This window comes from Pipistrellus kuhlii, unplaced genomic scaffold, assembly GCF_014108245.1.
Source record: "Pipistrellus kuhlii isolate mPipKuh1 unplaced genomic scaffold, mPipKuh1.p scaffold_m20_p_1, whole genome shotgun sequence".
In the NCBI taxonomy this organism is placed as follows: Eukaryota; Metazoa; Chordata; class Mammalia; order Chiroptera; family Vespertilionidae; genus Pipistrellus; species Pipistrellus kuhlii.
Window position 1 is genome coordinate 19,611,837 of NW_023425404.1, and position 23,871 is coordinate 19,635,707.

General features: G+C 53.5%; 1 protein-coding gene across 2 annotated transcripts in view; it reads right to left on the reverse strand.

Annotated features, from left to right (window-relative positions):
- SYNE2 (spectrin repeat containing nuclear envelope protein 2) overlaps window positions 1–23,871 on the reverse strand; it is a 304,600-nt gene that overhangs the window by 13,891 nt on the left and 266,838 nt on the right. For both annotated transcript variants that reach the window (XM_045579886.1, XM_045579888.1), the window contains 5 exons: window positions 23,192–23,358; window positions 9,234–9,396; window positions 5,725–5,912; window positions 4,746–4,896; window positions 3,795–3,977 (listed from right to left, as the gene is read on the reverse strand). In XM_045579886.1, the coding sequence (XP_045435842.1) occupies window positions 3,795–3,977; window positions 4,746–4,896; window positions 5,725–5,912; window positions 9,234–9,396; window positions 23,192–23,358 (852 nt within the window). The remainder of the gene's footprint in view (window positions 1–3,794; window positions 3,978–4,745; window positions 4,897–5,724; window positions 5,913–9,233; window positions 9,397–23,191; window positions 23,359–23,871) is intronic.

Sequence of the window (23,871 nt, forward strand, 5' to 3'; positions counted from 1 at the left end):
CCAAGCCCCCCAATGTCTCCAAGTCTTCCCTGGCAAGCGAGGTCTGGGGATGCTGGCTGTGGTCTCGAGGTCCTCTCAGCATTTAAAACTCTCTGGCTCTCGAGTCTAGGTCGGGATTTTTCCAACCTGTCCTCTGAGCAACCCCCTCAAAATCCATGCCCGGCACCACTTTTACCCATCAGCCGACTGTGGAAGCTTTTGCTTGACAGAGGAGTTAGTAGCTTACGATGGAAAATTACTGCTCTCAGGGTTGAGCTGAGACCAGCCCCGTGTGCCTTCCCTGATGTAATTCTGGATGCGCTCCCATCACCTCCAATGAGGGGTGCCTCTCAGGTTACCATGTTCCTAGACAGAGTCCCAGACCAGCATTGCATTCAGCGCCAAATGAGGTTTAGATGGTCACAGTCAAGTCAGCAGGAGATAAATTAACGCAAGTGGGTTCTCTGAAAAGCTAGCCTGAGAGGGTTAAAAGAAAACCGGAAGCCCAAAGGTTCATTTCTGCAGAATGGCTTCCAGAGAACTCCGCCCTGAAAAAGAGGCATTTAAAACGCCTGCCTGCAGGTGCGGCACACACGGGTCCTGCCAGTTTACACCCGATGCACAAAGGCTGACTGACAGCATGTTTTCTAAATTATAGAAATCTAAGGTGCATGTTTACATTAAAAAAAAAAAAAAAAATCAAACACAACGTCCGAGGTTGGGCAGCGTGCCCTGGAATTCAGAGAATCGCTGTCCCAGCCTGTAAAGTGCAGAGGGGACTGCCATGTCCCTCACGGTGCCAGGACACAAAGGCGGGCAGAAGGGCAGCTCGGCCAAATCCAGGCTGAGGTCCAGCCCCAGTGACAGCAGTGCCTGCACTGCACAGCCTGCGAGGTAGTGTGACCGTCATGGGTCACAGACAGCAAAGAGAGAGAAGTGTGCCACACAGATCACATAAACAAGCTCTGCCCAAGAAGCCAGTCCTTAAAAAAAAAAAAGCTGGCAGGTAAGGGGAAAAGGAAGATGGCAGCATAGGTAAACTCCTGTACTCTCTGCCTCCCACAACCACATCAAAATTACAACTAAAACACAGAGCCACCATTATCCAGAACCACTGCAAAGCTGAATGGAGTCCTACAACTAGAGAAGAAGAAAGCACACCGAGACGGGTAGGAGGCGCAGAACGGGCTGGTCTGCCTTTTTAATGGGGAGGGAGATTGTCTCTGGGGAGGCCACCAAGAGGAGCGCCCCTCCCAGTGTCCCAGAGCTGGGAAAAGAAGTCCCTATGTCCTGTAAAAACCAGTGCAGATTGGGGCTCAGTGACACAGAGGCTGCAAGAGACCCAGTTGTTCCTCTTAAAAGGTTGGCATCACAAACTGAACTTACGAGGTCCTGCTTCCTCAGCTCCAGCACCAGGGTGAGGCTTTGGGGAGGACAGACACATTATCAGGAGGAACTGGATTGTCTGGCATCAGGGCAGGGACTCGGGGGGCAGATTTCTCCCAGATGGATTCCTATGCTGGGATCTCCCCTGCTGCATGGTGGACTGGCAGCCATTTCTGTTTGCTCTGCCCTGGTGATTCTCTGAGACCCTGCCTCATCCAATTATAAACCCACCCAAGCTGTGTGCGGCAGCTTTTGCATATGAATGGCCTGTCCTTGCTCAGGTTAAAATCTCTCAAATAAGCTGCAGCTGGGTCAGGGAGCCCCACATCTATCAAGACCCGACACCAGCACCAGCCTGCCTTGCTACATATTGGATAGATGGGCCTCGCCTGGGCACTTCTAAACCCAATACAAAGAGGAGGAATCTGCAGATCTCTCTATAGCTCCTGCTGGGTGGCCCCAGGCAGTGGCTGACTTTCCACCTCTCTGGGGAGCCAAGAGCTGGTGTACCCAGTGGTCAGTGTCAGATCATACCAGATTTCAACTCTACACACCCATAAGCAACACACTCAGGGGGCAGACCCAGTGAGCACCAAAGCCCCAATGAAGCAAGTCCTATTTCATAGATACGTCTCCTGCACAGCAGCTCTCCCACTGTAGTCACAGCTGGTCCTCACAGCCAATTTGTCTGGAGGTCAATTCCTCCCAGTGATGCTAACAGGAATCAAGTCTCAACTATAACAAGACTGTGATCACAGCCCACAAAGGGGTGCACATCTGGATAAACACCTAAGCTCCCAGCTTAGGTGACTGGGGAGGCTGAGCTACTGGGTCATATAGGACATGTACTACACAATACCACTCTACCAACTCGAGGAGACATATCAGCTCTACTCAATACATAGAAACAAACACATGGAAGCAGCCAAAATGCAGAGACAAAGAAACATGTCACAAATAAAAGAAATGGAAGAAAGAAAACCTACTGGATATAGAGTTCAAAACCATTGTTCTAAGATTCAAGAATCTTCTAGAAACCTCCCCCAAAATGGAAAAGGACCAGTTAGAAATTAAGCATACAAAGATTGAAATAAATAATATATAGGGATTCAACAGTGAAGGATTATGAGAATCAAATCAATGATTGGAAATATGAGGAAGCAAAAAACACCCAACCAGAAGAGAAAAAAAAAATAATCCAAAACTATAAAGATAGTGTAAGGAGCCTCTGGGACAATTTCAAGCATACCAACATTCACAATGGGGGTGCTAGAAGCAAAGGAGAGCAAGATATTGAAAACCTATTTGAAGAAATAATGACAAAAAATGTTCCCTAGCTGGTGAAAGAAATAGACTTACAAGAACAGGAAGCACAGAGAGTCCCAAACAAGAGGAACCCAAAGAGGACCACATCAAGACAAATCATAATTAAAATGACAAGAGCAAAAGACAAAGAGAATATTAAAAGCAAGAAAAAGGCAGTTACCTACAAGGGAATGCCCATACAACTGTCAGTTGATTTCTCAACAGAAACTATGCAGGCCAGAAGGGAGTGGCAAGTAATATTCAAAGTGATGAATAGCAAGGACCTACAACCAAGATTACTTTACTCAGCAAAGCTATCATTCAGAATTGAAGGTCAAATAAAGAGCTTCACAGACAAGAAAAAGCTAAAGGAGTTCATCACCACCAAACCAGTATTATATGAAATGTTGAAGGGTATTTGTTAAGAAGAAAAAGAAGAAGAAAAAGAGAAAGATAAAATATATGAACAACAAAATGGCAACAAATACATACCTATCAACAACTGAATTTAATAATCAAAATAAACGAATAAGAAATCCAATGAACAGAATAAACTGGTGAATAAAATAGAATCAGGGGCATGGAAATGGAACAGACTGATGATTTTCAGAGGGAAGGGAGGTGGGGAGGCAGGAAGAGATTAACCAAAGATCTTCTACCTGTGTTTCCCCGAAAATAAGACCTAGCGCATGGAAAGATAAGACATCCCCTGAAAATAAGACCTAGCGCAACTTTGGGAGAAAAAATTAATATAAGACACTGTCTTATTTTTGGGGAAACAGGGTATGCATATATGCACTACCTATGGACACAGACAATTGGGTGGCGAAGGCCTGGGGTGGGGTAGGAACAGATGGAGGGGAGGCAAAGGGGAGGAAAAAAACAGACATCTGTGATAATCTCAACAATAAAGATTAAGAAAAAGAGAGAGAGGGAAAAAAGAAAATAGAAGGAAACACAATACTTGATATGAAAAATAAAGAGGCAAAATTATTTTTATATAGATTAAAAAAAAAGCCGGCAGGTTTGGCTTGAAGCAAAGGGAAGAAGGTCAGACAGCCGAGGCCCGTGGCAAGCCCGCTGTCGCGCGCCACCCCGCCCGGCACCCCGGGCTGAGGAGGTACCCGGAGCCTCCGCAGGATGGCCGTGACCCGCCGCTGGAGCCCGTCCCAGCGCTGGTTGCCCTCGTGGACCATCTGCTTCAGCCGGCTGGCCGTGTCGGTGCGGTTCTCGCGGGCCAGCCGCCGGTACTGCTTGTTGACCAGCTCCAGCTGCGTGAGCCTCTCGTGCACCTGCCGCTGGAAGGCCTGCAGCACACAGAGCGGCGTCAGGGCGGGCCCCCGCCACCCCCAACCTCCTGCTGCAGGCGGGTCACCCCACACTAAGATGGCATGGGGGGGGGGCACCGTGCCTGCTCCCCTGCCCCTAGCCAGACCTCCTGCTGCAGGCGGGTCACCCCCACATTAAAATGGCATGGGGGGGGCACCCTGCCTACTCCCCTGCCCCTAGCCAGACCTCCTGCTGCAGGCGGGTCACCCCACACTAAGATGGCATGGGGGGGGGCCTCGCCCTGCCTGCTCCCCTGCCCCTAGCCAGACCTCCTGCTGCAGGCAGGTCACCCCACACTAAGATGGCACGGGGGGGGCACCCTGCCTGCTCCCCTGCCCCTAGCCAGACCTCCTGCTGCAGGCGGGTCACCCCCACACTAAGATGGCATGGGGGGGGCCTCGCCCTGCCTGCTCCCCTGCCCCTAGCCAGACCTCCTGCTGCAGGCGGGTCACCCCACACTAAGATGGCATTGGGGGGGGGCACCATGCCTGCTCCCCTGCCCCTAGCCAGACCTCCTGCTGCAGGCGGGTCACCCCACACTAAGATGGCATGGGGGGGGCGCCCTGCCTGCTCCCCTGCCCCTAGCCAGACCTCCTGCTGCAGGCGGGTCACCCCACACTAAGATGGCATGGGGGGGGCGCCCTGCCTGCTCCCCTGCCCCTAGCTGAAGGACAGGCGCTGGGCAGCGGTGGGGGCCCGAGCCATCCGCCAGCGTGTCCCCAGGACAGGGCTGGAGAGGGCCTCACCTCGAACCGCTTCAGCTCCTCCTTGGCGGCCGTGTAGAGCACCTCGGAGGAGTTCGGGGAGGCCGCCGTCCTCTCGGCGGACGTGAGCCAGTCCTCAAAGCGCGAGTAATCGTCTAGAAACCTCTGCCACAGGCGCCAGGTCTCCTCGATCCTGGCGGCAAGGAGGCCCTCAGTGCGAGCCGCCCATTTCCACCAGAGCTCGCACGCTCTCTCCTGACTGGTGCCCCCTCCCCCTGCACCGGCTCTCCTCGGTGCAGAGACCCCGTGCACCTTCCAGGAGGTACCCAGGCCCGTCGCTCCGGGTCAGGACATCTCCCTCCCGGCCGTGTCAGCCCAGAGCCCCTGCCTGAGCTGACAACGGGACAGGGCTGCACGCGGGGGACGGCGGGCCACACACACCCACGGCGCCGAGAGCTGGAGAGGCGGGACCCCGTCGTGTTTCCCCGGAATGCCTTCTCCGAAAGCACCCACACTGCCCAAACCGGTTTGGCTCAGCTGCAGAGCGTCGGTCTGCGGACTGAAGGGTCCCGGGTTCGATTCCGGTCAAGGGCATGTACCTTGGTTGCAGGCACATCCCCAGTAGGGGGTGTGCAGGAGGCAGCTGGTCAATGTTTCTCTCCCATCGACGTTTCTAGCTCTCTATCCCTCTCCCTTCCTCTCTGTAAAAAATCAATAAAATATATTAAAAAAAATAAAAAATAAAAAATAAAAAATAAAAGCACATACACTAAGGTGACCAGACGTCCCACTTTTTAACAATTTGTCCCACAGGGTTTTAAAAAAGTCCTGATTTGTCCCGCTAAAAGAGGGACATCTGGTCACCTTAACCTACACCTCCTGAGCCTTCTCTGCCAACAGCCCCGGAAGGGAATGGAACACAGTTGCTTATTTAGGTCAGGAGGGTGCACTGACTTCGGCTGAACCCCTCCCCTGCACCACCCCCCTCCCCATTTTTTTTCAGGGGCAGCTCCGCGCTCACTTCATGCGCCGCTCCATGGACATGGCGCATATGTTCCTCCAGCGCCGGTCCAGGCTGCGGGTGGTCTGCTGGATGGAGTCGCACTCCGTCTCGTTGGCGCAGGCGTCCGAGTCGTGCAGCAGGACATCGCAGATGCTGAACACAGACTCCACGCCCGCGCTGTGCTGCTCGATGTCCCGCTGCAGGTCCTGCGGTCACAGGAGAGCGAGAGGCACCCTGAGAGGGTGGCGGCGGGAGGGTCGGCACCCAAGGGTCCCCCGTGCTCCCCACCTCCCGGCCCCGGGGGCACAGCCCTGGGTGCATCTGCACCTCGGAGGCAGCAGCAGCCCAGGTGGGTCTCTCGTCTCTGCGCACCCCCCATGCCACAGCCCCTGACAGGAGACCCATCACTGGCCACACTGGGGTGGACCCGTTGGATGGACCACGTGAGGGGCGGAGAGCGGGGAGCCTGCCCTGAGGGCCCGCCACCCCACAGCCTTGGGGAGGTGTGGGGTCCACTCCAAGCCACCGACTCCAAGGGCCTCCAACGCAGACCTGACTTTGGGAGGCCATTCATAGAAAACCGAGTCTTTCCAGCAGGACCCAACACACCAGCCACACCAACGCCTCACCTTTTCTGTTCAGAGATCTTAAATCTAAGACCTCTGTCACCTTCTCACACAGCAGGCTGTGCAGGCAGCGCCCGGTGCACAGCCGCCCGGAGCCCAGCCTGGGGCGCCCCAGCCCCAGGGGAGGACTCGGGGGTACAGAGCGGCCCCACCCACTGATGGGGTCCAGCCCAGCTCGGGGAGGGGACAGGGTCTGTGAGTCTTGTCCTGTGATGGCGATAGCGACGCATTTCCCTAATTTGGGAGGAACGTTCATGAAAGAGAAAATGCATGATTGTAGGAAAAAAGAGAAACCCTGTTTAAGAATAAACATGGCCCAGGCCGGCTGGCTCAGTCATATACACCAAAAGGTTGCAGGTCCAATTCCCGGTCAGGGCACATACCCGGGTTGTGGGTTCAAGCCCCAGTCAGGGTGTATGTGGGAGGCAACTGATCTATGTTTCTCTCCTCCTCCTCTCCCCCTTCCTTCCTCTCTAAAGTAAAAAACAACCACCACCAATATCTATATAAAAAAAATGAGCATGGTATTTTCAGGTGGTACTCAGAATATTTCCCTCTGCACAGCATGGGGGGAAGGGAGGAGAGGGGAGGTGAAGGAGCTATTGATTTTGCAATTCTGGACGAGTTAGGCTTCTGAGATCCAGGTTCTGTGATGGGTGACGTGAGACACACACTACCCTTAGCATTCCAACCACACTGCCAATCAGCAGAGACAAGGCTAAATACGCCGCCGCTGCTACGGGTGCGAAAGTTCCCTGGACTCCACCAAGCTCAGCTTCCAGGAAGGATTATTCATAAACAGTGCCGGCCCGTCTGCGGGGCCGCCGAGGGGAGTTCACGCCAGGTGACCTCCATGTGTGTAACTGTGGAGTTACTACTGCTGTGTTCCTAGGCAGGACTGAAGTTTTCTTAATTTTCTTCTAATAAATGCTCACTGTGGGTCATTCTATGTTCAAGTGGATAGGAAAGAATAAGATGGTAACTCAAATACATTTTAAATCAAGCGGGTTTAATCAGTCCTGATTAAAAATGAGCGCCTCAAAGTGTATTCAGAGAGTGTTGTGGGGCAGCCAGCCTGCGTGTCGCAGAGGGGCCGGGCAGCTGAGCGGTGGGAGTCCCCGGGGTCGGTGTGAGAGGGTGACACAGTCTCACTGGTTCTCAGCATTGCCACAGCGTTTACCCACACGGAGAAAAACCCCTTTCACTGTGGTGAGATAATAAATAAGGAATCCTAACCCTGGTGCCGAATGAGAAACACTGACAATAATCCTACCACGGCCAAACCGGTTTGGCTCAGTGGATAGAGCGTCGGCCTGCGGACTGAAAGGTCCCAGGTTCGATTCCGGTCAAGGGCATGTACCGTGGTTGCGGGCACATCCCCAGTAGAGGGTGTGCAGGAGGCAGCTGATCGATGTTTCTCTCTCATCAATGTTTCTAGCTCTCTATCTCTCTCCCTCCTCTCTATAAAAAAATCAAGAAAAGAATATATATTAAAAAAAAAATAATCCTGCCACAGGTATCCACTCGGGCAGTTTGCACAATGAGACTTAGGAAACTGTTCCAAGGTAATCCGAAGAGCTGGACCTAAGAAACGGCACCAAACAACGCGGAAGACTCTGCCAACAGGTCTGGAAAGGGCTCCTGCCGGGTTCGTGTTTCTGCTCCAGAGCAGGAGACAGAGCACTGAGGCGGGGAGGGGGGCAGGGCGGGGAGATGGGGGCCATGGAACTAGAGCCGGGCAAGGCAGCCAGGAAGAGCGTGCACAAAAGGGACTGAACAGTAAGATACGGGGGCGAGAAGAAAGCCGGGCAGAGCAGCCAGAAAACCCCAAGGGAGGGCCCTGAGGTGGTCTCAGAAGGTCTCCCCGGGGGGAGTGGGGGTGGTGGGCAAGTCCGTCCATCAGGGTGGTCTGGGGAGTGGTTTAGGGGGTGGCAGGAAGCTGGGCTGGCCATGGGGGAGGAAGCTGTTGGTAATTACAGAGTGGACGACCAACAATTCCCTGACCAACAATTCCCGCAAGCCACCATCTGGCACCCCATGGGAATCATCGAACAACAAAGAAAGGGGAGGGATCCTGAAGGCCCAATACAAGTGATTCTCACTTAAAGGTGTCAAAGGTCGCACCTTCAATACAACACAACCCCCGTCACCTAAAGTAATTCTACCCACAAGAGGGGAAACAGAAGGGACTCAGAAGTTCTGATCCCGGCCACACCAGAGCCCAAGGGCATCCAGTGAGAATGCACGGACACCATGTCCCGGAACCCCTGTGGGCTGAGGGCTTGGTCCCGAGTGTTCAGGCTTTACTTCTGGAGGCAATCAAGCAATTTATTACACTTAATTAGTGGCAGAAACCTAAGGAAGGTTTTTAGAAATGGCCCACGCATAATTTTTGTGTGTGACACGTTTGTAGTGTTTTTGATGGAGCACTGAAGGCCTGGTCTTAGAAGAATAAACATACGGTAAATTAAAAACACACAGGACATGTGTGGTAGACGGACTATCCTCCCGCCTCCATCCCCCCAGATGCCCATGCCCTTATGCCCAGAAACCTGTGACTATGTTACTGTCCGTGGCAATGGAGAATTCAGGTTGCTATTCAACTGACATTACCGTAGGAAGATGATCCTAAATTATCTGGGGGGGGCCCCACAGTCCTTAAAAGTGGGAGAGGGAGGTAGAGTCAGAGGGAGCAGTGACTATGAAGAAAGGCAAGAAGACAGAGGGAGGGGCCGTGAGCCACGAGATGTGGGAGAGCCCTGGGAGCTGGAAAGGGCAAGGGTAACATAAAGAAAGCAGTTTCCAGCCCTGACCGGTTTGGCTCAGTGGACAGAGCTCAGTCGGCCTGCAGACAGAAAGGCCCGCCTGCCCCCTGGCCAGAGCCTGCCCCTCCCGGCCCACCTGCTGCTCGGCCAGCCTCTTCTGTATCTCCTGGTCGTCACAGACAGCGTACACCACGGGCTTCGAGAGCTCAGACTCGATGCGCGCCAGCCAGGTGCGCAGGTTGCTCATGTTCTTGTCCAACTGCTGGATGAAAGCAAGCGTCTCCTTCAGCTTCTTCACCCTAAACGTGCGGGCGGGAAGGAGAGGAAAGAGGTGGAACATGGAGTGCAGCGTGCGGCGGTGAGAACGCTCCCATAGGGGGTGGGGGGTGGGGGTGGAACAGACGGACGAACGGCGGGGGTGGTGGGAGGAGGGGTCCGTGGGGGGAGAAAGGGAGACATCTGTGATACCTTAAACAGCAAAGAGAAATGGGGGGAAAGGCAACCTACACGGGTCACTGACTTTACAGCGAGAACGACTCTCACCAGAGGGTTTTCACAGGGCAGGTGACACTTGACGGAACTGCTGTTGCTGTTGATTTTCAAGTGGACTCGGAGTTAATCCTCCCAAGCAAAGACGAAGTCCCATCATCCCCAGAGCGGGGTTCCTGGGACCCAGCCTGTCTTTCTCTCTAGGTTACACGGCCTCACCTGACCTCTCCCCACTCTGTCTTGGGTACCCTGAGACTGCAGCAGCCAGTGAATAAAAGCACCCTGACGGGCTGAAGAGCCACACGCCTGGTTCACTCGGTGGCACCTGGCCCATGGTGCCCCCCTGGGACTCCCCTCTTGAGCAAGCAAAGAACATGTACCAAACCTCTCCCTCCCCCCATGTCTAGTCTGAGGGGTGGGGTGTGTACACAGAACCAGCCTTTATGGGGCAACTGTGCCAGCTACAGTGGGGCAGGGGGGTGAGGGTTGGGGGGAAAGAATGGTTTCTGAGCACAGCTCTAATCTCATCCACCTCCCCAATCCGCCTGACTCAGGGGAAATGACAGCTGCTGAGGGAAAACAGTCTCCACACAGATCCTGAAATAAAATGTTTCCACTGACCACTCTCACGAAGTCCTAAAGGAGGGAGGGAGGGCTTTTTCTGGAGACCTGAGGGATTTGTAGTGAAATCCAGGGACTTGAAGTAATGGCTGCAATGGGAACATCCCACTCATCAACACTGTTGCTCGAGGTGCTGTCAGAACCCCACCCCGTGGCACCAGGAACAGGAGTTGGGGCACCGGCCCTCACTCACAGCCAGCACCACCGTCACCTCTTCCTTGCCTGCCTGCGAGCAGCTTCCTCCCGCCCCCCTCGCCTTCCTCCCCACCTTCGGTCCTGCAGCCGAAGTATGTATACATACATACATACATACATACATACATACGTTAGAGACGGCCAGTTTGATCCCCGCCCAAACCCCGTCAGTCCTTGCCCTGACAACCAGGTTAACCTCCCGACTCTTCAGGTCCTCCAGTGGCCAGCGGCCTCTGCCTCCCACCCCACACTCGGCAAAGTGGCCCTCTCCCCTTCTCCCGGAGCTTCTGCTACTGCCCTTTGCCCAAGTGCTTGGGAGCACCAGGGCCCTCCTGCCTTGTGCTGTGCCTGCACCCTCGTCACTGCGCACCACCACACAGCTGCCTCTGCACACTCAGCACCTCCCAAACGCCTGGGGGGCAGGAGGTGTCACCAAGCCCTTGTTGAATGAATGAACGTGTACAAGACTTCCACCACAAGCTATTTAAGTAGACCACAGAGTGGTGTGTGTGTGTGTGTGTGTGTGTGTGTGTGTGTGTGCGCGCGTGCACGCGCGCGTGTGCGTGTGTATTTATTTTTTTCATCCTACAACTGACGCACTCAACCATAAGACTTCTTGCTCCAGCTCTTTTACCTGTTAGTTTTATGATTTAGGGAAAATCCTTTCACCTCAAGCCCCCTGATTTCTAGTAGGCCTCTGGGGCCCCTCAAGCTTCAGGGAGGTGGTAACAAGCTTCAGGGAGATTATGGCCAGAATTCTGGAGGTGGCCAGACTCTGTTCTCTAAGTCCCACTATATCACCCATGAACTGAGCACCCCTGCAAGGCACCCAACTTTCCTGACTCCTGGATTCCTGTTAACTGCAAAGTCATCCACCTTGCAGGTGGTGGGACAAGCGAGGATGCATGGAAAGCCTTTGGTATAGAGTAAGTGCTCACCAGGATACCAGCTCTTCTCATTGCTAACTGGGATTATAAAATGCTGCGATGATGCCTCATTTATACAGCATTGGACCTCACAAAGCCCATCCATAAATATTTCATTCTCATCACTGCTATGAGGTAGGCAGGCTTAGAAGCAGGCTGTGGAGTCTGGTGGTAAAGAGCACAGACTGTGATCGGGGTCTGAGTTTGAACCCTGGCTCTGTTTAACCTCATCTACAGGACAGTGTCAGCCGGAGTCAGCACCTCCCTTCCCTGGTGGCCGAGGAGGCTGAATGAGATATAAATACACGAAAGGCATTTGACACAGTGCCAGAGAGACACATTCCCAGAAGCTATGGTCATAATGGCTTTCAAGGGGTTATGCTTTCCAAATTACATTCTAATTGGAAACACCAGGAGGAGGTCCCTTCGAAGCCACAGGTGATATTTATTAAAAAGGAAGTAACGGAATGCAGGGCCAGGCCTGGATGCAGGTGTAACCTAGACCCCTCCTTTGTTCTTGTGGCTTCAGAGGTACACCCTCCTCATCCCAATGCCTTGTCACCCCGAGGGCCCAGGGTCCAGAAAGAACATCTCATACAATGCCGAGCTGCCGGACTCCCGGGCCCATAGGACAAGGAGTCTCCCACACAGTGTGCAGGGGTCGTGACCTCCTTGGAAGGCTCTGTCTTCAAACTACGGCCCGCGGGCCACATGCGGCCCGCAGAGGAGTCTGATCCGGCCCGCCAGGTTTTTTGGGCAGTGAGCGCAGCCGAGGTGTTACAGTAGGAATTAGTAGTTCATATAGTCCGGCCCTCCAGCTCTCTGAGGGACCGTGATCTGGCCCCCACTTTAAAAAGTTTGAGGACCCCTGGTCTGGAGGAGCAGCCCAGCCCCGAGAGCTTTCCCCCAGAGAGGAGCTCAGGCCCAGCAGCCTTTGCACAGCTCTCCTGCCCCTCCTCCCAGAGCAGCAGCCCCACGGCTGCGTTCCTAAGCACCTTCCTCGAGGCCCCGTGGATAAACCTGCGTGTGCTCGTGTGCACGTGCTGGGGGTACGGGATGGTTTTGGGTCCTGTTGGCGAACATGATGAGTCTAGACTCCTGGCTCCAGGATGAAGTGGGGAAGGAGAGGGGAAGGCAGTCCACCGAGCGCTGAATGTTGGGTCCCCGTGTAAGATTCTCCATGGTTTCCTTTCAACAAACACTTAACCGCTCGCTTTGCCTTGGGGTCGTGTGCAGATCCAGAGGCTGCACAGATCACCGAAAACACGTCTTCGTCTCTAAGGGCTCATGATCGAAGGGAGCCATCCTCATACAAGACAGGAGATGCTCAATCCCTCTCTCCTGGAGGAGTAAACCACGTTCACTCCTACCTTCAAATATGTCTTATTTTCCCGCCGAAACCAGTTTGGCTCAGTGGATAGAGCATCAGCCTGCGGACTGAAAGGTCCCAGGTTTGATTCCGGTCAAGGGCATGTACCTTGGTTGCGAACACATCCCCAGTAGGGGGTGTGCAAGAGGCAGCTGACTGATGATTCTCTCTCATTGATGTTTCTAACTCTATCCCTCTCTCTTCCTCTCTGTAAAAAATCAATAAAATATATTAAAAAAAATTCTTTTTTTCGTAAGCCAGGTGGCCATGTTGTAGATGCACCTCCGAGCAAATCGGGCCACAAAACAATTTGCAGCCACACCGGGTGTCACACGCGCCCCTAAACCTTGGCTCCATTTTGGGCAGGCCAAGGGCAGAAGAGACAGGCACCCGGACCACATGCATCCTTAGGGCAGGAAGGGAAGGTGGGAGGGAAAGGAAAGAAGGTCACCAAGAAGCTACAAAACGGTCAGGACCGAACACATTTCTGTGTCCAAAGACACGTGACAGAGATAAACGTTGCTCCTAAGATACGAAGTCGCCACTTGCTCCAGGAGCCGGCACAGGTGCTGCTGAGATCGTATCCTTCCCTCTGCAGACACGGAGATCTAATTATCACCTTTCCCAGGCCAGGAAGCCGGTCCTTCGGCACCCCAGGCCCCCGACTTCCCCGTCAGGCCTCGTGATTATTGCTCTTGAATAAATTTAACTCGAATTAATACTGAGCCACAAGGAAAGCCATTCAGAAACCAGACGGTGGGCACAGGGAAGCCACCCTCAAAACTGCATTTCATCAGCCACCGAGGCCACCCAGGTAGCTCGCACCTGCGCACCTGCCATGGTTCACCCAGGTGCGCTAGGCTAACGCTGCTCACGTCTATATTTCATCAAATTTTATTTCTCCAGAAAAAAAGTAGGCATGGCTTCCTGAGCTGAATTCCAGTTCAGTGGATAAAAAAGCCAAGTGCTCCACCTATGTGGCCTGATGCAAGACATGAATAAAGATTCTTATAGGAAACCAAACAAGGTAAGAATTTTGCCTTAGCCGCTGCACATAAGCAGCTCTGCAGGGATGGTGGGTAGAAAGGCAGAAAGTCATCAAGGTGAGCAGTTTTCCTTTTATCTCAACTAGCCATGGATCAGAATATAATCCTTAAGTACCCTGCCCTCCCTCCAACACAAACAAAACCAGGCCAGGTTAGCACCATGCTATGTATCCAGCCCGCGTCTTACGATGCGATGATGGAGGATGTAAACCTTAAATTCATGTACAAGAAATCATTCACACTTTGGTCCTATTCTCTTACATGCTAAAGGGTCTACCGTTAAGTTATAAGCCCCCAGAGCAGTGTCAGTTAAAAACAATTCCATTGCCAGTGTGGGCAGCTTCCCTTAAAATATATACTAAGGAAACAGACTTAAAATACAACACAGGAAAACTGAGATGGCTGAAGGCGCTGGCGGGGTCTAGAAATAAACAGACTCTCAGGACGGTGGGCAGCTGTCCGCTGCTCAGAACCCTGCGCTAATTCTGAACAACTGCATCGTTTCCAGTGACGAAGCGTCTTCCTTGCAAGACAATCAGTTGTTCCCGGGTCCCGAAGCCCGGCCAGGGGCTCGGACACGGCCAGGCGTTTGAGCTAATTGCCTCTTTGAAGCGCCGGTCGCTGGAGGACTTCCATTTTGCACACCGCGCAGTCCCATCCCTCCCCCGCCTGTCAGAGGCTGGCTGCCGGCACACACGCATGCTGACACAGGGAAAGCACCCATCCCCCGATGGCTGGCACACACACACCCCGCTCGGCGGCCACCATCTCCTCGGTAATTTCCATTGTCATCAAAACGAGGCAGCAGCCTCCCCTCGGCCACAGGCAGAACGGATGACTGAAACGGCACTTACTGTGGATGAGAAAAAAAAGCATTCCCAATGCTTAGCGAGGGCTCCGCGCTCCTGGCTGCACCTCCACCTCTCGGCGCACGGCAGCCCCTCCCCTGGCCCGGCCCCAGGCCTCCCCATTCACTGGTTCAGCATCCTCCACCGGCCGCCCGCCCCTCACTGCCTCAAAGCTGTGCCCTCAGGAAAGGATGAGACCGGCTTCTCGGCTCACTGCAATGTTTCATCTCAGCTTTCTCCCTTCCCTTACAGTGTAAGGCTTACACGAATATCTGCGGCCTTTACACACACACACACACACACACACACACACACTCAGTCTTTGTGCTGATGCTGCAGGGTGCCCAGGCCCGGGAAGAGAGAGTCGCACTGTTATCTTGGCGATGGGTTATTTGGGAAGTGCTATACACAGAGAGAAGAAACATTTTAGATTGGAGCGCGGGCAGGAGGGTTTCTGCTCTCGTCAAATTCGATCTCTCTGTTTCAGGATGACAAGAAACGGTGAAAGCGGAAGTCCCTGACTATAACAGGGACATCTTCCTCCCTCCTCTTAAGGAAGAAATTTCCCTGGGGACAGGGGTGCTTCTGCCCTTTAAAAATAATTTGTATTTATTTCAGAGAGGAAGGGAGAGGAAGAGAGAGAGAGAGAGAAAGAGAGAAAGAAAGAAAGAGAGAGAGAGAGAGAGGGAGAGAGAGAGAAACATCAATGAGAGAGAACCATTGATGGGCTGCCTCCTGTACACCCTACCTTGGGGATCAAACCTGCAACCCGGGCACGTGCCCTGATCAGGAATCAAAGTGGTCGATCCTCAACCGCTGAGCCACACCAACCGGGCTGCCCTGCTTTTTTTACGTTCTGGACATCCTGGCTTAGGAGGGGCAGAGCCATGTAGTCCATTTCTCTGCGTTTTGCAGAAAAAGTGATTTCTTGTAGCACAAGTGGAGTTGAGGAGTTTGCAGAGGAAGAAATCCTGCCATTCCCCCTGCTAGCTCCTCTGAGGGTTTCTAAAAGCTCCTCCTCCAACGGTGGTTCTCTATGCACCGGAGGGCTCTGCGTACAGGGGCACCCGGGTTTGGGTCCAGCCCCTTTTAGGCTCAGTCCCAGCCTTCTTTTGAGACTCAACTACATCATCATTTCTCCTGAAGCCCGGCATTTGGTCGTTACTACATGCTAGGTTGGTGACATGAGAGTGTGCAGATTTGAAAACAAATGAAGCATCTCGCGGACATGTGCCCGCATGCGTGGCTGCCTCTGGGGCCTGCTGAGCATGACCCCGCACAGCTCAGGCCCTGGGCCTGCCTGATGCTGGACACAGGCCACTGTCTGGCCACTGACCCAGGGGATGGCCGCAGGAAGCTCCCCAACCCGCAGGAGGCGTTTCTGCAGAGACTGGGACAGCCGCCCACTGCTCCAGAGGTGGAAGGAGGGGGCGGCGGGGAGGAAAGGGACAGGCAGGAGGCTGACCTCGCATCTAGCTCTGCCGGTGCTGAAATCTCTCAACCCACGCTCCCACCCCTGGTCACGCACCCAGCGAGGGCCAGAGCAGGCCACGGGGATGACTAGCAGCATTGTTTGGTCTTCCAGAGTAGCCTTGAGAAAACACAGAGAGAGAGAACAACAAAAATCTTCATCAGTGTAAAAGGGCACACACCTCCCTGCCCATTTTGCAAGAAATGAAAAAGCAATCTTCACACACAGTTGCCATGGCAATCACTGCTGGCTTTAAATGACGTTTTAATTGCTGCTCCTGCAAAATAGGTGGGCTGCTCACACTGGCAGGTCAGATGCGAAAACGATGCTTTGCTAAAAAGTTTTTTCACAGGCGTTTTGGTAGCGAGAGAGCTACCGAGTCTAAACAGGAAGGAGCCATATGGTACCACGCGTAAGCCCTGCCATCCTATCTTGGCTCCAGAATGCCAAGTCTCTCTCTCTCTCTCTCTCTCTCTTTTTAAAATTATTATTATTTTAAAAAATATATTTTATTGATTTTTTTTACAGAGAGGAAGAGAGAGGTATAGAGAGTTAGAAACATCGATGAGAGAGAATCATCAATCAGCTGCCTCTTGCACACCCTGTATTGGGGATGTGCCCACAACCAAGGTACGTGCCCTTGACTGGAATCGAACCCGGGACCTTTCAGTCCGCAGGCTGACGCTCTATCCACTGAGCCAAACCGGTTTCTGCCGGATGCCAAGTCTCTTACGGACACTGCCAACAAGGAGAAATTAGGAAAAAGGTAAGAACACTTACAACATTTTTTTTTTTTAAAGGAAAGAAAAAGGTCCCAAGTCCCTTTCCCCATAACGAACATTTAGGAAATTGAGATCTGCAAAAAGAAAATTAAAATCACCCGTGATGCCAACGCCGACAGGTAACCAATGCGCACACCCTGGTTCCGTCTGCGCCTGGCTGACTCGTCTGCTCTCGGCACCGAAGCTTTGACTGGCTCATCCTGAGGCCGCTGGGAAGTCCTTACAAACAGCCCCCCGCCACCCCTAACCCCCATGTCAGAAGAGGCTCCACCAAGAACCAGCAGCACCGGCCTCCGAACGCACGGCACCCTGCCTCACAGGACGGCGAAGGGACTGGCGAGGCGGTTCTGGGAAGCGGAAGTATAATAGATGGGTTTCTAAGGCGTCCAGCTCCTGGGAGGCTGACATCCAGGCAGACAACGGTGAGGTGCGTGCGGACTGAGTCTTCCTCTGGCATCGGCCCCACGGCAGGGACAATGGACAATGGCCGGGGCCCCGTCTTCGGCGCTTTGGACTGTGGGCTGACTCTGGCCAACTTCATGTCGTTCTGTCCGCCATCCAGCTCCCTGTGCCTAACCTGTTCCATTTCCAGGTAAGCTGGCTTCCTCCACGGCGGGGGACGGCGCGTCCTGCTGGCTCCGGAAAGCGGCCTCTGTGCGGTCACCGTCTCTCCTGACCGAGGGTTAGCTGGGCCGCTTCTCAAAGACGTCACCGAAGGGGACGCGGAGAAGGGGAGGCGCTAATTCCGCTACAGTTTAAAGAAGTGTAACTCTTCCTGGAACCCGTCCCAGCAGCAGGGTGGTATATCACTGACATTTCATGTCATCCAGTCAGTCTCAGCCCTAACCGGCTCGGCTCTGTGGATAGAGCGTCCGCCTGCGGACTGAAAGGTCCCACGTTCGATTCCGGTCAAGGGCATGCACCTTGGTTGTGGGCACAAACCCAGTAGACGTACAAGAGGCAGCTGATGGATGTTTCCCTTTCATCGATGTTTCTAATTCTCTAACCCTCTCCCTCCCTCTCTGTAAAAATAAAATAAAATACATTAAAAAAAAAAAATCAGTTTCAGCTTCAGAAGAATCACACCATGCACCAAAGTGTATCTGGTGCCTCACGTGGCCTTCCTGAGGGCGAGACTAATAGGGTGATTCATGGGAGGTCAGATGTCCCCGATGTTCGGCGCTGCCCACGGGGTGGAGGGTCTCCGTGCTCCTGCAGCGGCTGAGACGGAGCCGCTCTGAGCTTTAACGCCCGCACACAACCCACGCTGCCTCAGCGGGGCCCTCGGCCTCAGCGCAGGCTCCCTCCGCCCCTCGGTGACTGGCCATTTCAGGAGACGCGTCCTCCAGCTTCTTGGCCTTAGGGTTCCACAGAAGCCGAAGAACCCTCTCTAAGCAGAGGAACAGCAGTTGTTTGGATCTAAGCCTCCTCGCCTGCCTTTATCTATATGGGGGCGGGGGCAGGGAGAGTAGGCTTACGGTACTGAGCACAGGAAACAGAGTTTATTCCTTATTTTTACTTATCGATTACTGCAGCATTTCCCCTACGAACAGCTGTGAACCGCCTTGTGCCCTGCCCTGTGCTGCCACACGGACCTTGCCAGAGGCTCCAGCACCCGCATGGGGCGACCCATGGTTGTCCTGGGACTTTTTCTTTCTTTCTTTTTTAAAAAAAATATTTTATTGATTTTTTACAGAGAGGAAGGGAGAGGGAGAGAGAGTTAGAAACACCGATCAGCTGCCTCCTGCACATTCTCTACTGGGGATGTGCCCGCAACCAAGGTACATGCCCTTGACTGGAATCGAACCTGGGACCCTTCAGTCCACAGGTTGATGTTCTATCCACTGAGCCAAACTGGTTAGGGCCCTTTTTATGAGTCTGCAGGCTGACACTCTATCCACTGAGCCAGACCGGTTAGGGCTGTCCTGGTGCTTTCTTAACCAGGATCTTGCATGTGGCTTATCAACAGGGAAACCGAGGCACACAGGCTGTTGTTAACAGACTTGCTGACGGGGGGGGGGCGGGCCCAGGATTCTGACTTGGTGCAGCCCTGCGCCCGTCCCTGCTGCTCGCTCTGTGTTCCCCGGACCAGCACCACTGGCAGCCCCCGGGGGAACCAGTTAGAACCGCAGAGTCTCAGCCCCCCTAGGACCTACAGGGTCAGAGGCTCTGGGGGTGGGGCACAGCGCCCCATGTTTGCGTGAGCCTCCAGGGATGCCAATGCACCTTTACGTTTGAGAGCCCCTGCTCTGCCATGAACGGTCAATTCTGCATTGAGCTCTCAGCTTTAGAAAAATCCTGAGAAGCGACCTTTAAGCCCTGAGGTCTCAAGGAGCCAGGTGCCCTCCGGTGCCGGGTGCAGCGGGACGGACGGTGCCCTGGCTGCCCCCGCCCCGTGCCCTGCACAGCACTGACGGGCCCGGCCAGGGACATCCTCCCTGGGCCGCAGCGCCCCCTGGGACAGCGGAGGCACTGACCGCGCAGGGCTGCTGCCAGAACGAGGTGAAATAACACATGTACGAGGAGCCTGGCGCTTCACAGTAAGCAACACCGGTTTCTCCTCCTGCTCACCCCGAAGTCTGAAAGGACCACAAGTGCGGTGTGCGTGTGAGTGACCCTGTAATTCACCTCCTCTGTGCTGAGAACGAACCGGAAGGAACAGGTTGTTTTTTCCCCCCTTTTTCCCTCTTCAGTGAAGGAGGCCTGACTTCCGGAGGCCTCGGACTTGTGAATGCCGTTTGTAACTTGGACGTTAACGACTTGTAGCTAAAGTCCTGAAGTCACGGGGCTGGGCACTGGTATAGGGTCTCCCTCCAACTCTTACTATTTGAGAGAATGTTTTAATTGATTTCAGAGAGGAAAGGAGAGGGAGAAACATCAATGATGATAGAGAATTATTAACCAGCTGCCTCCTGCTCACCCCCTACTAGGCATCAAGCCCATAACCCCGGCATGTGCCCTTGACTGGAATGGGACCCGGGACCCGCAGACCGATGCTCTATCCGCTGAGCCAAACGATCAGGGCCAACTCTTACCACCACCCCCCGCCCAGCCAAATTTTAAAATATATTTTATTGATTTATTTTTATTTTTTTTTTTTTTACAGAGAGGAAGGGAGAGGGAGAGAGTTAGAATCATCAATCAGCTGCCTCTTGCACATCCCTTACTGGTGATGTGCCTGCAACCAATGTACATGTCCTTGATTGGAATCGAACCTGGGACCCTTGAGGCTGCAGGCTGACGCTCTAGCCACTGAGCCAAACCAGTGAGGGCCAACTCTTACCATTTTTAACGAGCAGTGTTGTCCCTGCCACAGGAGAGAATCCACAGAGCACCGTGAGCAGGACCGAACGGGTAAAGTGTCCGGAATTCTCTGCCAAATGAGTGCTTCCTGCAGGATGGCCGGTCCGGTTGGCCCTGTTCAAATCTAAATTCTGCAGCCGGTGCTCCCCCACCTCCCCAGCTCCCACGTCCCCGTGACGACAGGATCAGCGTCAGAGACCAGACAGGGAGCTGACTCTGCGTGAGGCCGAATGAAGGCAGGTCCGAGCTTGCTGCCTCAATCCAGACTCACCTGGAGGGCGAGCTCAACCAAGGGTTTCCCAGCCTCTCAGCCTGGCCTTGGCTTTAGGGAACGTGAGTTCCTTAATCCTGAAGGGACTGGGTTCCTTTCTTTCTTTCTTTCTTTCTTTCTTTCTTTCTTTCTTTCTTTCTTTTTTTAAAAAATATATTTTATTGATTTTTTACAGAGAGAAAGAGAGGGACAGAGAGCCAGAAACATCGATGAGAGAGAGTCATCGATCAGCTGCCTCTTGCACACCCCCTACTGGGGATGTGCCCGCAAACAAGGTACATGCCCTTGACCGGAATCGCACCCGGGACCCTTCAGTCCGCAGGCCAACGCTTTATCCTCTGAGCCAAACCGGTTTCGGCAGGGACTGGGTTCCTTTCAGTGTCACACACCAGAAGGGTCTGGGGTAACAGGAAGACAACATAACTGTGGGCAAGTTTAACTTCAGTGCCTGTGTTGTCATCTGTAAAATTGGGGAATGGCAGCTACCTTTCAGAATTACCATGAAAATTAAGTGAAATCATGCACAAAAAGCACACTGTTAAGAACCCAGCTGGCAGGCAATATATTTGCCATTGTTTCAGCTCCTTATTTTGCCAATTGCTCCTTCCACTGAAATTCCACCTGCTGTTTTTTTTTTTTTTCTTGTTCACCAAGGAACTGGCTGCAGACAGGCAGCCAGAGCAGAGAGGAAAACAAAAACAGAAACAAAAACAAATGGCCTATTACACTCTGGAGTGACATAACCAAAACATGAATGACGGAGAGTGGACTGTCTCTCTGGTCTTTAGGGAGCACAGGCCGTGACCAGGTGCGATGCCACCATACCCTCCCCTGGTGCCAGGCGCCCAGGACGACTTAGGATATAGAGGCACTGCACACAGTTTACCCGACAGAAATGGTCTTACTCTTATGCCCTGAAATGCTCATTCTGAACAAATACCAGAAGCGCTGCTCTAAGTGCTGGAAATGAGAGTCCAAGGCGCTGGCCTCCTGGAGGACAGGCCTCTCCCTCTCCCGATGAGGCATCACGGCGGGAGCCCTCTTCTGCTCCACAAACACGCTCCGCAGTCTGTCTCCTCAGGGAGAAGCACTCACTGAACGCCGGCTCCCGGCTGGCCCCGTGCCAGACACAGGACGCATCCCTGTGCTCACGGTGGTCTCGGATGTGAGCAGTGCTGTCAGGCACGTGACGCAGATTTGGAAACCGAGGCTTGGGAAGATTAGCTCACCTAAGTGACGAAGTCAGCAGGGGCTCAAAACCTGTGCTCTTCATCCCTACCTGGTCACCGCCATGGATTTCCATAGTCTTTTTTTTTTTTTTTTTTTTTTTCCCCACTGGCAATCCAGAGAAGTTGGATTCGGCCCAGCGTAGGCTGCCAGCTAAGTCACCCCAATACTTGCCTTCGGCAGACCCTCCATTGCTAAGAGTCCATGAATGACTCACCACGTCTGAAGTTGAGATGTAAGGTCTTCCCGGACTCGGCCCCGACCTAGCTTTGTAGCGTCATCTCCCACGCCCACAGAGCCCCTAGACGCTTCCTGAGGGACCTGCACTCTCTCCACCCAGTACCTTTGTGCTCACAACACCCGTCTGTGGGTGGGCTCTGCCATCAGTAACACTCAGGGACCCCAAGCTCCGGGAACGCCACTCCTCTGTGAGGCTTCCGAACCCGGCCCTGTCGGGGAAGATGAGATTGGAGCCCTCAAACCACTTGGCTGTCCAGCCACTCAGATGTCGCTCCCATCAGCGTAACTGACTCATCTCGCTTCCTGCCTGTAGTCCTCCAGGCACGCAGCCTGGTGCCTTTGTTGCAGGTTTATAGCAAACGTCGAGGCGAAGGAAATGCTAAATTATCAAGAGGATCTTGTTTTCCTCACTCACACCCCAGTACTCCCATCACCCTGCAGGTTCTCCGGTATATCACACACACGTGTTCAAAACACAACAGACCGGCGACACACCAAGTCGCACACTTGGGCCCGAAGCCAAGGCACTGGTTTTGGTGGTCAGGTTGCAATTAACAAAACAAAACAAAACAAAACAAAAACAAAACAAAAGCATTTTAATTGGGGCCTGTCTTTGGAAAGAGAATCTGAAAACAGAAAGGTCTAATTGCTTTGAGCCACGCTATCCCCATCAGCACCCCTGTGCAAGGAGATGAGATGATCAGTCTTGTTTCTGATAAGGTTGCTCCGGAGACCAGAGCTTTGATCTGCAGCCAGGCTGAGCCTCCCACGTCCCCACCTCAGCACCAGATGCCCACCGGCACCTGGCACACCCAGCACTCTGCCTGGAGCGTGCCAAGCCCCTGCAGCGGGGGGAGCTGGGGAAACCCAGTCCAGCACCCAGAAACCAGGCCTGCGCCCGGACCCACTCTCCTGCACCCGGACCCACTCTCCTGCGCCACCCGCAGGCGGGAACCGGCGGGCGATCTCACCTGGGGACTCCAGGTCCTGAAGCAGAGTTACAATCTCTAAACAATACCTCCCCGAGGATCTCTTTTCAAAGGAAGTCTTTCTAACTCTCCTTTAAACCTAACGAATTCATGTGGCATTTCAAAGGTAAAGAAAAAAAAACAAACCACACGATTAGAGTAAGATATACCAGAATCTCTCTCTACATTGTGGAAATGAATTCCTTTCATTCTTACCCACCGCTGCCTCTGTCTGAGCATCTGTAAGCCGCCGGGTTACCTGGGGAGGGCGGGCTCGCTGCTTCGGTCGCCGAGCAGCCACGGCGCTGGGCGAGCAGGAATCATCCGGAGCTCCTTACCTGGACCCGATGACGTCGAACAGGTGCTGCCAGCGGTCGTTGACTTTACTGAGCTTGTCATCCACCTCGGCCGCTCTGGCCTGGCTGCTGGCCTTGATCAGCTGGTCACCCATGTGCTTCAGCTGTAGCTTGTTCTCGCTGAACAGGTTTATTTCCTCCATGCAGTCCTGGCAACAGCCCCAAAGCAAAGCGTCAACGACTGCCCCAACCCACTTCTTGGCCAGGCGATGCACACACAATCGCCTCTTAAAAGAAACTTTTTAATTAAGGAATTTCTCAGGCTGAAACCGGTTTGGCTCAGTGGATAGAGTGTCGGTCTGCGGACTGAGGGGTCTCAGGTTCGATTCCAATCAAGGGCATGTACATTGCTTGTGGGCACATCCCCAGTAGGGGGTGTGCAGGAGGCAGCTGGTCGATGATTCTCTCTCATCGATGTTTCTAGCTCTCTATCCCTCTCCCTTCCTCTGTGTGTGTGTGTGTGTGTGTGTGTGTGTGTGTGTGTATATATATATAAAAGAAATTTCTCAGACCTGTTAATACAACTCTTCAAGGAGCAGCCAGGGAGCCAAGCGGTGCCCACTCAGCACATGTGTGATACGTAAGGCCGTGGTTACTTTCTTAATTCCACAGCCCTGGTTCCCCCTCCAGAGTTCTCCTAATCGCACCTTCTCGGGAGCGAG